Below are 15138 nucleotides of genomic sequence, written 5' to 3'. Positions count from 1 at the left end.
AGTTGAACGTGATGAATTTGGAGGGATCGATATTATTCCGTACTCCATATGACGTAGAAAATTTTTCGAATGCCTCAAAGTTGGCCTTGGTTGATATCAAGTCGGCGTGGCCAATCGGGCCCGTGTGTGGACGGACCCTGGCAAACAGCTCCTGTTGGTAATGTATTCTAATCCTCATAATAACATGTTGATTTTTCCTACGCGTATTTCAATCAACAAAATTGACCTAACAGGGTGAGCGAATTGCTAACAATCATTTTTTGTAAAAAGCTTTGTTGGGAGACTACGAGTATCCTAAAAGGCGGCAAGGCGCATTTATTGTAGAACCAATAGAGTATAATAATATGTACTATTCAAATATACGTTATTGACATTTCAATAATATTATTTCATGGCAAATAGCGACGTATGTCTTTTATAAAAAGTATATCATACAAAAAGATTATACCTTTGCTCATTAGCACTTACGGTGTTCGAGTTGGTAAAGCAGCCATCTATGGTTCAGCGGGTGTGCAAGCAATGCATTCTGTTTGTCAATGTGTGTTTGATACTTATATTTAAAAGGCACAATCGGTTGGGTGAATGACTAATAACCATTCCTCATAAAAAAAAAACTTTTATTATTATATCTTCCATTATCACGGTTCTATGATACGAGTAATATGGGTATTTTTCTCTCATTCCTATATTAGTTTTCTACATTATAAATATTGAAGTTGAGTGAATAGCTACCAACTAATCATGGTAAGGAGTTAGCAAAGATTGTGTCTCTTTTTTATCTGCTCCGTCTAAAACAAAAACAATTTTTCATATATTTTTAAATACATTAAACATTTTTTTTATATTATGGAAGTACCTACTGATTACCATGTTAAACCATTCATAATATTATATATTTAATGATTTTTAGCTATGCTATGATAATAATATAATATATTATAATGTGATAGGTACCAGCATTATATACGATGAATAAACTGTGTTAGGAATATTATAATTATAGAAAATATATGAATATTTATTCCGTTATATTTTGAGCTAATACTTTTTTTACTATGGCCATTAATTTGATTGATGTATATACGTGAGAACGGCAATATGAGCGGATGGAGTTTTCCTATCATAATGAAAAAGGAGCGTCTATAGCGTCGCGACGTCAGACTAGCCGCTAGCCACCAGACTACATACTATAATATTCTCTAATAATAAGTTCAGAGTTCAACAACCTCCTTCGTTGAATTATTATGTAAAATTTAGTCATTCTTATGAAAGGGAGTGTATCACTAACGTCATGTATCGGAAATTTTAACATTCAGTGTATAATGCTTCCTTACATGATATGCTAGAATAAAAATAATAAGGTAATCGCTTGGAGTAAAGCATTGTCAATAGTATAGTATCTGTTCTCAAGATTCAATGCCAAATATACTATTTTAGTATTTTATAAGAGATGTACATTTTATAATTAACCTTGTCGCACTTTTGATATTGGGTAATGTAAATTATTTTTTTATATGCCGTACTTAGAAATAGATATGGAAAAATGCAATGATTATTTGGGTGACTGTCAGGGGCAGACAGGTGGTTTGAGACCGGCTCGGGAGCTTTTATAGGTAATCAAGTTAAAATTTAATTGTAAATTATGTAAATATAGGCATATTCTAACAATAAACATTTTTTTTAAATACCTAAAAAAATGTTCACATGAAACCGAATGAATTGTAGAAAATTTCAAGGTTCGGGGAAATAAAAATCCAATAAAAAAATAGTACCTACAACCCGCCGGAAAATATTGAGTAATATCGCATAAATTTCTGTGATTACATAATATGTCTATACTCTATGATGATCTACGATTTGAAATAATAAAAAAACCTAACGTTGTATTTGGGACTTTTCAGCCTTTCCGGTATCCCTCGCCCGACTTATCAACCCCTAGTTATTGTTGTTTAGCCTACTTTATCTAGAAATACAGCACGGACATCTTTGTTGCTACTGAAAATAACATATTATTTATTATCATTCAATAAACTGAACAATTTAAAATCCCCAAACATTTTGTTTTTAAATTAGGTAATTGTATTTTGTATAATAATATTTCTGAGAAGTTTTAGCATTTTCATTTTAATCGAGTATATTTATGTTCTAAAATTATATTTAGAACAAGACAGCCCAAAACAACTGTCAACTGAGTGTCAAAATATCTTTAGGATTCACAAAAGCTTTGTTTCAAAAATATTGTACCACGAAAACGGCGGTTCGATTAAGAAACAATTGCTATTTTAATTTTTATAAAAACTGATCGAATAAAATAAATATTTAATCGTAAATTGCTAGCAATAGTGGTAATACAGCAGCTGTTAACAATTGTCATCAGGCTATTTTCATTAAATTTATTATTTCAGGTTCACGATAATTAAGTTAGGAATCACATAATACCGTACTATACAATGATATTAGTTTCCCTAAATGTATATGTTTTTATATTTTCTCAATATATCTACATACTGTCATCATTTTTATTATTTACTTATTTATTTATATTATTAATATTATTGATATGTATCATTGAGTAGGTAGTCGGTACTACACGGTGCTCATTAAATAGGAATAGTATAAGCACCAACTAGGTACAGTGCATATTGTATAGAAAATATCGTCACCGTTCAGGCAAAAGTCACCAACCCTGAAAATGGCAGTTTTGAGTTGAGTATGTCACCCGAAGCGTAAAATTGTGTTCTTTAAGATGCAAAACTCACCTCGGTACATTAGTTAGTAAAATTTTGCTTAAATCCGAATTATTTGTTTTTCACTAAATGACTTTCGATAAAATCTTAACAAGCAAAAGTCATTATAGGTGAATAGACATTATTGACTCTATAAAAAAAAATCCTTTGTTATAAATATACAAGCAAAAGTACTATGGATGGTGAGTTTTACTGATCCTTCTTTTGGCTAACATTGTTCAGATTATTAACAAGCAAAAGTCACCAAACCATAATTTGAGCTACCTTGCCTCCTTCAAAACCTTCCAGATGTTTTAATTAGAATCAAAAAGTAAAAGTACCTTAAAGAAATTATTAAGAAGACATGAGAAAATAATTTAATGTAGATAAAACCTTAAAAACATTAAAATCTGATTTTTCCTGCATTTTCAAACTTTCAAATTGCGATATCTCAAAACTATGTTTTTAGGTTTGGTGACTTTTGCCTGAACGGTGACGATATTATGTAGACTTGTAATGTAATAAAAAACCTCACTTGAATTTTGTTTATATTTAGTATTTTTAGAAAATTTATGACTACATATTGTGTGGATCTTTTAAATCGCATTAGCTCTGTTTCGTGTAGTAAAGTAATTTATTTATATGGTTATTGATTGAGTATGTATTAGTATTAAGAGATCACTATTAGCAACTGCTTGAAGCTTTTGAAACCTTTACTTTAAAAATAACAATACACGTTGTATTTTATGAGTTTTATGACACTCTTGTCAATTTACTGATAGGCAGTAAATTTATCAAGCGATGAGCTTTTTATAGAGCAATGTAAATATTGTACACGAGCAATATCCAAGATTTATGATACGAGTACCTACTTATTTCTATAATATGTTTTACATTGCATCGGAATATATAAAATATTTTTTGCCTCATTCTTCGCGTAGCGTAGTTGAAAATAGAATAACAACTGAACAATATTTTTTTTAAATTTAGACTTAGTGTCTAATCAGTTTGACAAGTTTTTATTTAATTTGAAATAGGTAATTCAGAATTAAAAATGTTTAAACAAAAAATTAAAATATTACTCTATAAGTATAATATTATGACATACGAGTACTTATATATTTAAATAAATGCTTTATTCAAAAGTTTCTTTAACTTTTTTAATTGAATATGGAATTACTTTTTGATAAAATAACACTATTAAGTATAATATGCTTACTATATACGACGCAGTGAAAAATTGCGTCTATTTGATTTAATATTATGTATTTTATGTTTATTTTTGAAGTTATACTTCTTTTGGCGCATTTGGGAAATCAGATCAGAGTGTATTTTTGGCGTGTGATATGTACCTAGCACATAATTAATTTTTTCACACGAAAAAAAACGCACTCGATTGGATTCGAACCACCGACTGTTCGGTTATCAGCCGAACGCACTACCTTTACGCCACAGTATGATACTGCAATCGCGACGATTATACAGTATAATATTATAGTTTAGAATTGTTCCGTTGTCTAGGGAGGGAATTTATCATTGTCGGCCATTTGCAATTTCTAACGTAAACAAACGATTAAACGTCAGAGTGACAGTTGGTACTTTAAAAATAAAAATAACGAGAAACCGTTACTTATATAAGTTAGTATCATAAGTTAAAGTGTATATAAATAAACCAACGGCGTTCCAATAAGCGGTCCTTTTTCTAGAGTGTGTAATTTAACAAGATAATTAAGAGCTAGTCAAAGAATCTAGTTTATCACAAGTTTTGTTTTTGTTTTGTTAAGCCAAAGAAGTATAACTTCTAACGCGCGTACATAAGTACACACACCGTTTTTTTTTGCTTGAATGTTTACTTATGTAGGTATATAGATTTTTTAAGATTAAACTAAGACTTAAAACAAGAGAAAATTTTCAGTTTGATTAAAACGTAATATTTTTTCATACATTTTAAATTAGTATACAAATATTTCTACGATGATTCTGTTATCGTTATTTTATTGTGAAGAATTTTTATATGCCTATTAGTTGAAAATTATTGTAGAAAATATTATATATTTTTTTACCCGTGGCAACTTAATATAAGTAGTGTGTCCCCAACCGTTCATTGGGGACCGTTTTAGACCAACCGAATGGATGTTTTGACTGTGAGACATAAAGATGAAGAAAGGGGTACCAGAAAAGCTCAACCAACCAACGATTTTCATATCTTTCGTTGAAAAATATGTAATAAGATTGATGCCATAACACTTAAAATTGTCGATTTCCATAATTCAATATGAATAAAATTGCCAATGGAATATCTGATAGCAAACTTACTAGATAAGTAGATAGGTATATACATAATATATAATATACATATCTACTTAATATATCTAATTATTGCTGTATATTATTTACATTTATATAAATACTGTTTAAGTACTTAGACTGTTAACACACTTTCAACAATATGTGTACCTGTAAAAAGCTTAAAACTATCACTATTTATATGAAAATTGTATACATTTAATATTGGTCGTTTAAAATATTAATTATAGTAATTAAAACTATAAATATTGATGACACATTTGTTTTTAGACTAATATTTATATGAAATACGTATCCAATCATACATACACACACAAATAATATGTTTATGCTATAATATGATTATACGTGGCATCAAATCATTCAGGTGTATTCTGGCTTATAATAGATGTCAAATGATAAAAAACTCGAACATTTATAAACAGGCAGCATCACAATGTTCAGTTTTCAGATTAAACGTTGGAACGGTTGATTAATGAAATAGATGGTAATTAATATGTCCAATATAATCTGTAGAATAGTATTTTTTTCTAAATATTATAAGACAAAATGTTATCATATAAGCACCAGTTCATTACTTAATGATTTTTTTACCATGTCTCTCACCAATAACTTTACATGTCTGATATAATTTTCAACAGTAAAAATTTGTACCTACCTAATTTAATTCGAAGCGATTTTAATTTATTTATACTTTTTAGCGCTAAAATTAAATATCGCGGTGTTTTCAGTTATATGTACAAACTGCAGCGCTATTTGTACCTGTTTCATAAAGGCCATGCAACACATAGTGAACAATATGTTGTTTTTGTACCGCCTCGTGTAAAAATATTTTACCACCCAAATGTTAAATTTTGGTACTCATACTTGATACAGACCACTATGTGAGTGTTGAAAAATCTTTTTTAAATGTGGTGCACATCGTGTCATAGATATATTTTATAAATTATCATGAATTATTACAAAGCAAACGGTGAATCTGTCCCGAAAAAAATATTGATATTTAAAATGAAATGGAACGGTCGAAATTTTGTATCCCTGGGCTGACGAAGGAAAGACGGTGTACTAACTAACTGTGAGACGAGAACCGACTGCCGCGGAAAGAAAAATACACCTCTTGGCAGAGTTCCACGGAGCCGGTGTTCGGTGACCAGTCACCAGTCGCTGGTGATTCATCCGACGCTAGACTGCACACTTCAACACACCACATTGTATGATTGTAGCACTCTCTTATCTATGTAAACTTTCGGCACTAATAATGAACATTATAATGTAATGAAAAATATAATATACATAATAATATGACTAATGATCATCTAAGCCTAAGCTGTGTACACGTTAACTTTTAAGGGAGTGGGCATGAGAAACCGAGTCGTACATACCTCAATTTAAAAAAAATCAAGAAAATAGATTGCTACACGGTATTTTTTGGTGGTTTGGTTGCGAAAATATTAATGTGTACAATGTGTGCATAGAATGGTAGAAGTATAATAGAAAAAAAAAGTTTATAAAAGCTCTCTTTTTTATGACTATACATGTTACGAGTACCACACGCAAAATTTTCTGTAAAATTCTGTACACACTCTATGAGGGTGAAAAGATCACGTGGCATATGAAAATGCAGAGACTGCGTTAGATCGGCCACGTATATAGAATGGCGGAGGATATACCAGCGAGGCTGACTACGTGATTACCCCGATGGCATTAGAAGTCCTGGACGGCCGAAATTGAGATGGATGAACTGCGCCACGGGAGATTTAAAAATGCTCGGTCACAGCAACTGAAAAGTGTTGGCGCTGGATCGTCCAGGATGGAGGAAGTTTTTGAAGGAGACCAAGACCCGCCAAGGGTTGTAGTGCCTTAAATGATGATGATCCTAAAATTTTGAGCACACATGTCACATAAAATAAGAGGGAACATTGCATAATACCGTCATACTATCTACACCAAAACCCTAGTTACCTATGTACTCACTTCACCTTATCACGCTCCAACATCGTAGTATATCATTCTTGTAGCAACGCCGCAGGATCGGCCGCTATACTTACCAGAATCCGTGCGTTTGGTCCACTAGGACGTATCGCACTCTCGAACGGCACCCGTAGTACATGTCCCTGCCTTGCGTCTTCTTGATCACATCCGTCAGCGTCAGCCATTACGCGTCACTAACTTGGATTGTTTCCCCGGGTTTGGGTCGAAATCCCGAAGGCCAGAATCCCGAAAGCCGAAATCCCGAATGCTGAAATCCCGAATGGCCGGAATCCCGAAGGCCGAAATCCCGAAAAATAAAAAATACAAACAGCAATTTTTGCAAGAGAGACAAAATCCAAAAATCCTAAATCCAATCTTGCAAAAATTGCGCAATTCAAGATTGCGATATTATTGATGTTTGTATTTTTTATTTTTCGGGATTTCGGCCTTCGGGATTCCGGCCATTCGGGATTTCAGCGTTCGGGATTTCGGTATTTGGGATTTCGGCTTTCGGGATTTAGGCTTTCGGGATTTCGGCCTTCGGGATTTCGTACGGCACCCTGTTTCCCCTACTTAATATTCACACAACTGCTAAAAGTTAAATATATGGAACAATGTGGGTCAAAGGTAGATCAATAGGTCAACGTTGTCAACAGTGGTAAAAATCATCAGTATTATTGTTGAATGATTACATTACATAAGTACCTATCACACCATTTCAACAATAATTTTAATTATATTATGGTTTGTAATGTCAATGTCTGTTTTCTGTAGTTTCATCTCTTACCCCGGTACTCCATATAATATTTTTCTTTTCATTATTGCACACGATGGGTTCAAAATTCGAAATCACTAGTACAAGTTAACACAAGATAGTATTCCAAATTAAAATATTGAATTAGTTGTTAGATAATAAAAATGTTGAAGAAAACGTTATTTTATAGCAGGGGTAGTCAACCTTTTTATACCAACCGCCCACTTTTGTATCTCTGTCAGTAGTAAAATTTTCTAACCGCCCACCGGTTCCACAGTAATGGTGATTTATAAAGTAGGGAAGTAACTAAGTACAAGGTATTATATGTACAGTTTAGTTAGTTAAGCGCCATTATAAATAAGGCATTTAATTTTTCTTTAGATACTATTTCAACCACGCTAGAAACTTTCTGAAATCGCCATCTTGGTGATAATGTTTATTTTGACACAAAAAATATATATGATTCCTTCTGTATACTATCCAACCTTTTTGGTAATTAGTAGATACTTGCAATAGATTACATCACAAAGTTCGACCTCGAGAGGGTAATATTACGGGCATCCACAGAGTGGTTGTAGTATATAAAGGTTGTTTGTTAATTAATAGTAAAAGATCAACTGATTAGGTCCACACCTGCTATGACTCCAAACACACCCACGATTCGAACCTGGAAAATTATTAGATCTGTAATGTCCATTTTTCAGTCTTTAGAAAAATTCGCAAAATAAATATTTTCATCACCATGAAAAATAAAAACTTTATACTAGATGTCTTTATTGATACAAGTAAAAGAGTTTTTGAAATTTTAATTATGTTTGATGAACCTAAAGATGTTTTCATAAAATTTTTCTAATATTGTTTTTTGTTGGTTAATGTTTTTTTTATTGTATAATAATATATTGAACTAGGTGTGTTAAATAATTAACAAATACTTTAGAATTTTATATGGAATATTTAAGAATATATTTTCATAATTTATTCCTAATTGGTATTCTCCGAAAGCCAAACATTTTGAATATAAAAATGGTTTCTCATAAACAAATGAGACTGTAAACGACATTTTATTTTCAGAATGTACGTGATCTATTTTCTTAATCCAATATTTGTATTTTTCCTCTCAGTTCTGAGAACGTTGTTTATAGAGACAATTTACCGAGCGTCAACCTTCGGAAAATATGCGATACGGTTGAATAAGATTAAATTATAGAAAATTACTTACACCGTAAATCGAATCAGAAATAAGTTATTCCACCATTGAAGCTAAAATAAACCATATTGTATAATCGAAGTGTTTGATTAGTAGAGTTAAGTAAGCAAAGGTTTTAGAAAGACACTTTATGCCTTGGGTGTATCTGTGTCTTTACATATCCTTTACTAACCCTGTCTATCTATATTCTATAGTATGTACACACTAAAGAGATACACCTATCAGTAATATTTAGAAAATATGATGTGAATATAATAACTTATCAATGTCGAAAACCACTAAACACTACACTGGCTTTGGTTTCATATATATATATATAAGACACAAGGATGTTAAAGAAAATCTCTTTCTATAAAGATGGTGTATATATAGTATATATATATACGAAACTGACGGTGAAAAAAATGTTACTAGAGATATGGATTAAGATAACTTGCAAGACATTTTCATTGGGTATTCATTTATAAAAAAAAATACAAATTAATATATAATGTGCTCTGAGATTAGTTTTTCATTAATGTAATAACACCAAAATCAGATTTCATAAAATGAATGCATCATTATTAATATATAATCACATATAGGTAACTGTTAAAATAGTACGTAATTAAGGAATCAGCTTGGAAGACCTTTATCCTGAAGTGGATTGATTCAGGCCGATGATGGTGGTAATATTAAAGTATATAACAAAAACAATCAAATGTATTGGATTCTGATACACGCGTTTTTAACACTATAGAGACTACGGAACACCACATAAACACCTTGTTAAAAATATATATAAACAAGCCTGAGAAAATCAAAACAACCTCAGCGTGAATCGAACACGTTGCACTCACTAATTATTGGTGAAGAAAGTGACTTACGCAGTTATACAAGGTTCCGTGATTTTATTTGACAATAATTAATTGACTGCATGTGGTGCAGAGTGCAGACGGGATTCAAACCAAACCTTCATGTTTAGAATAGTGCACCACTAAGAAGACCACAATAGGTGAAAAATAGATATACTTAGATATATTTATTATAAAATAATCATTTTAGCTTTATAGCCAATTTTTAAAATACTAATATGTATATAATACAGAAAAGGTATTCTTACTATAATATGAAGCGGTGACATACTCCAGTTGACATGTTTTTTCCCCTCTTTATGAGTGACCTTGACCTAGCCCTTCTTTAGGGGTTGCCATAATGGGGTTATTAGATTTGCAGGGGTTGAGACCAGTGGCGGCCGGTGATAATAAAATTAGGGAGTGCAAATAAAGACATGCATTTTTCTTTTCATGGTATTAAAAAAAAATCTGTAATAGCCTTCGTGGTGGAGGTAGGCGTATGCTAAACGACGCTTACATTCACGGACACCATTTTTTTGTTACCAAAGTTACAAAGTTCAAGCCTCTGGTATGATAAGTATGATGCAAAAAGCAATAGGTACCTACACATCTTTTTCGATTTTTATTGTACCTTATTACACTTCATATATGCCGACATAGTTGCCACGTTTGTCACTCGTAACTTCCATAAATATGTCATTAACTGATGTAAGTATTTTAGACATGTGTCATTGAGAAAAGCCGCAAAATCCTCATTTGTCATCCCACATTATTCTCATATACGCGCTGTATCATTTTTATAAATACTAGGCATGGATCATTAATTTTCCAACTGGATATCACTTGTGTTAAAAATTTGCTACTTTTGTACACCTCAACTCCAGAATTGCACTCCAAATGGGACTGATTTGAAAGACATTCAACGTCAAAAATAATAGTAAGTATAAGTAGGTATATTTTATGTATTATGTTACTGACTTAATTTGCTGTAGATTTATATTAAAATTATTTAGTTTAAAATAATTGTTTAATTTTGAAATGGAAAATAATTATAAAATCGTATTCGTATGGTGAGATGGCTGTACTTAACTTAATGATCACAATATTACTCTAATCGATATTTTGATTGATTCAATATTAACATGGCGCATCACACAACGGAGCATTTACCTCATAACGTATGAAATAATAATATACCTAGTATTTTTAAATACTGCGCGGGAACCTTTTACCTACTTCATACGTACGTACAATAATAGTATTATAAACGCGCCAGTAAATCACGACATCTGTTGGTTATACTTGAAGCACTAGGAGGGAGGACATTGCACAAAGCAAGGTAAAAATTGTACGTTCACTGAGGTACATATCGGCAGCATGCAAAAAAAAATCGTCTACGGTCGGGCAGCACAGATCCTCTTTCGAACATTCAACAAATACTATGAAAGACGTACATGTATGCAGGCATCCAGCTCAGCGGCCGGTTAAAATACGCCAGAAATACGTACGTGGATGCGCGTAGCGGACGGGCGACAAATTAAAGATATTTTACAATAATTAATTATTACAATATGTAGGTATTTGAATACGTACATATTATAACATAATAATTTGGGAGATCAGTGCACATTTGCTCCTATACAAGAGCCGTCCCTGGTTGAGACTATTGTAAGAACAGCAATTTCTTTATTTGTTTATATTGTACTTACATTATGTACTCGTATATTTTATCATGTGTGTGATTCAGTGGCGAAGGGTGGAGGTAGGCTGTTAAGATCCGACATAAATAGTGTACACTAAACTTTGTCAGTCAATTGTTTTCATTGAACTAAGACAACAATGTGTAGAGAGTGTTTGTTCGTTTTTTTAAACTCATTTAAACTCTGTCTAATTCAAGCTATACTAGATAATAGTCAAAAATTATTCGTTTACCTATAAAATATTTTTTTTCGATTATGGTTTGGTATAGGCAGGGCTTAATGAATTTAAAATAACTATCCAACACCATCTGTAATTTGTATTCTTAGTTTAATGAAAACAAATAAGTCTGGCTGACAAAGTTTAGTGTGCACTATTTATGTCGAATCTCAACAGCCTACCTCCACCCCTAACCACTAACCTGTTAGGTCTATTCTCTGCGTCCAAACACACATTGAAAAATAACATATAAATTTGTCAGAACCGGGTCTTAAATCCGGGACCCTTGACATTATAAGCCTGACGCGTGACCGCTGAGCTATCACGGGCATCAATAATATTATATAATTAAATGATCGATCACTCATCAATTGCACTGGTATTTGTGTAGAACGTAATTATAACGGTTTTGAAATCATTTTTTGTTAAATCTACAGTTTTTTGAGCTATTGATGTCAAAATCTGTTTCTGTCTATAAACTATACATTTTAGTTATTGATATTGTTATATCATTTTGAAGATGTTTATGGACAGAAACAGTTGTGAATTCAAAAATATATATTTAATAAAAGCTTCGTTTCAAAATCAATATGTATTTCCACTAATAATTTTCAGTTAACACCATTAGTAGATGTTTAGATTCTAAATGAATGTTTATTTCGACGTTCCAGAGCCTTCGCAGATTCCATTGTTATGGTCAAAGATTGACGGTTTTTATTTGCTTATCTTCCAGCAAGCAGACCAGCCGGAGTCGTAGGTTTGAAAGACATAAGCGCGCGATCTGGGGACAAAGTGTCGTTCACGTGCAGAGCGAGAGGACGGCCGCCCCCCAAAATCGCGTGGTTCAAAGACAAACAACCACTTCGCCTACAAGCAAAACGAATACAGCAGCATACCAAAAGGTACACTATATTTTTATTTAAAATATCACCAAAGCCATATCGAAGTAAGGGTTAAATCCACCATCCTGTATTAATGAATGATTATTAACTTTTAACCCCAAATACGCTTTTTCAAACTTTTTCATATTACAGCCCATAAATATGGAAAAAAATATCAATTCTCCCAAAAAAAAAAATATTTTATTAAAATAGTTTTTTTGACCAATAAATACAATAAGTAACTACATTTTATTAACCCTTAATTAGAATGCATTGTTATTTAAAATAGTAGGTATATAGAGCAGATATAATATTTGATTTGAAAGTAGACCAAATAAGTAATTAATTAACCATATAAAAATGCTAGGTAGATTTTTTTCTATAGACTGAAGTATTTCATGAAAGTGTTCCCTGGAAGAGGCTTCGGGTTCCCGTATGGGGTGCACTAGTTTGAGAAGTACTGCTCTAGCGTAGTATTTATTTTATTTCACCGGATTGCTATTGCAAACGGATATTTTTTTAAGATAAGTAATTTATTATATTTAAACTTTGTAATGCGAAATGATGAACACAATGCGGCTGCACTTTTTTTAGTAATTTACTCTGTCGATGGAGCTAGGGAAATTTTGAATACATGTATTAATTATTATACTGTCAAATATTATTATAATTAAAAAATTGGTAGTTACAAGTCGGTTTACAGGAAGCCAGGCGGGAACAGCGCTAATTTTTAGAGCCGATTTTGGCAAAATTCATGAATTCAAGAATGAAAACCTAACCTAAACTAACAAATAATCCAGTATATCGGCTATGTTCAAAAATTGTTTGCCGCTGACTTCCTATAAACCGACAAGAGCCAAAAAAAAAAGTTTTTTAATATCATGGTTTTTCGATTATTTCTATATTTACATCCATTTTTCTGGAATATTTTTTTAATACAAAAATGAATGCATATCATTACAGATTTCTCTAAGACGGCATAAATATTCCAACAAAAACACTATACAAATATGCGTACTTTAAAGCAAAAATATTGAATAAAAAGTATTGTCAAACTAGTGGGTTTTACAAAATTTCACCATCAAAGTTTTATAGAAATACAAAAGATGCCTGGTGAAAAAGGATAAAAATTAATCAACCCGCAACAGGTATCTAATTGACTTATGTAAATAAGTCAGATCAGGCGGATAGTGAGTGGTTGAACGATGGTAAATTTAAAACTACAATGTAAATTTTGCGTTACATACTTTTTTGAATAAGTTAATCACCAAACGCTTTCAAAGTAAACCGTCGTATTGACGCTAGATAGAAAGAAGCTCTATCTCCATATTCGCTCCAAGGTGGAATGGTACAAAACTAATTGTATCGCGGAACAAGAGGCGTGTGTTCAAGTATTCTTTAATTACCCACTTGTTTCGTAAAACAAACAAATTGTTCGTGACATACATTGTTAAAACTATGAGATGCTTATCTTTTTTTTGTCTAAAAGTGTAAGTAATAGATACCCTTTTAGTTTCAGCTGCCAATTTTTTGTTTGTTATGTATGAAATGTCGCCAATAGTCTTGGAGCGCTACTATCTATTATAAATATTATGAGACATAAAAAATGGCGCTTGTGTTTACTGACCTCGTCAAAAATATGAGATTTAATTTTCTCGGGAAATGCACTCGAAAAAGATAGCGCGCCAAAAGCAACCGGTGCCAAAAATCGCACTGGCGCCAACGTTTTAAGAGCCGTGGTCCTTTGATATTGTTAACAAATAAGCTATCACTACGGCGGTAAGGTAATTAATTAATTAGTATAGTAACAAAACATAAATATCATATGAATAAAGGCCTTCTTATGTTCTCTTCGGTAGACAGGTTCATGTTTAATCCTACTTGCATTAATAGTGTAGTGTAGTGACAGAAGGGTGTTTATGTTATGTAAAGTACTTAAAGGTAACTGATATGGCCATTTTTTTTGTTGCTGCCAAATAAATTAAGATATAAAAATAAATTATATGTCAAAATAAAAAGGTACATGTAGGTACATATTATAATTCCATATACGCAATATATTTTTTAAATTCTGGTATTTCTCAAAATATTGTTGGTTAGGTTAGGGTAAATTATTAATAGATTAGATTAAAAATATTATACTCGTAGCTCGCGGGGCACATAAGGATACACAGTGCCAGGGTTGCTTTTTATAAAGAATACCATAGGTTTCAGTAAAGTTATAGTTTCAAAAATAATACATTTAACACGACCCTCGTAGTCTAATGCACAAGGCTTCTCATGCCATGGGTTCCGGGTACGTTTCACAGTAAGGTCACAATACAATATATAATATGATTCCACGGTCTGGGTGTGTACACTGCAGCAATTGGCCCTTCTAGCCAGCGGTGATTTTCTTTGTCGCAAATAGCGCAATCGATTCATCAAAATATTTAAAAAGGGGCCTCGAAACAGTCCAAACTAGTCAATTATTAAATTACACCAACATCTTAAAACTGTGCGCATTTCTCATAAGCGTAGTACCTATACAATATTCCCA

At 32.0% G+C, this 15138-nt stretch overlaps 1 protein-coding gene across 2 annotated transcripts in view; it reads left to right on the top strand.

The window, feature by feature from the left end:
- The window catches only part of vn (membrane-bound neuregulin protein vein), a 110475-nt gene that overhangs the window by 82686 nt on the left and 12651 nt on the right, over positions 1-15138 (top strand). For both annotated transcript variants that reach the window (XM_085952627.1, XM_085952626.1), the window contains exon 2: positions 12452-12620. In XM_085952627.1, the coding sequence (XP_085808753.1) occupies positions 12452-12620 (169 nt within the window). The remainder of the gene's footprint in view (positions 1-12451; positions 12621-15138) is intronic.

The sequence above is a fragment of the Rhyacophila brunnea genome, unplaced genomic scaffold (assembly GCF_057557595.1).
Source record: "Rhyacophila brunnea isolate RB1 unplaced genomic scaffold, BYU_Rbru_1.0 scaffold_3, whole genome shotgun sequence".
Lineage (NCBI taxonomy): Eukaryota > Metazoa > Arthropoda > Insecta > Trichoptera > Rhyacophilidae > Rhyacophila > Rhyacophila brunnea.
The sequence above is the reverse complement of the archived record's forward strand: the minus strand, read 5'-3'. Positions and strand labels throughout refer to the sequence as shown.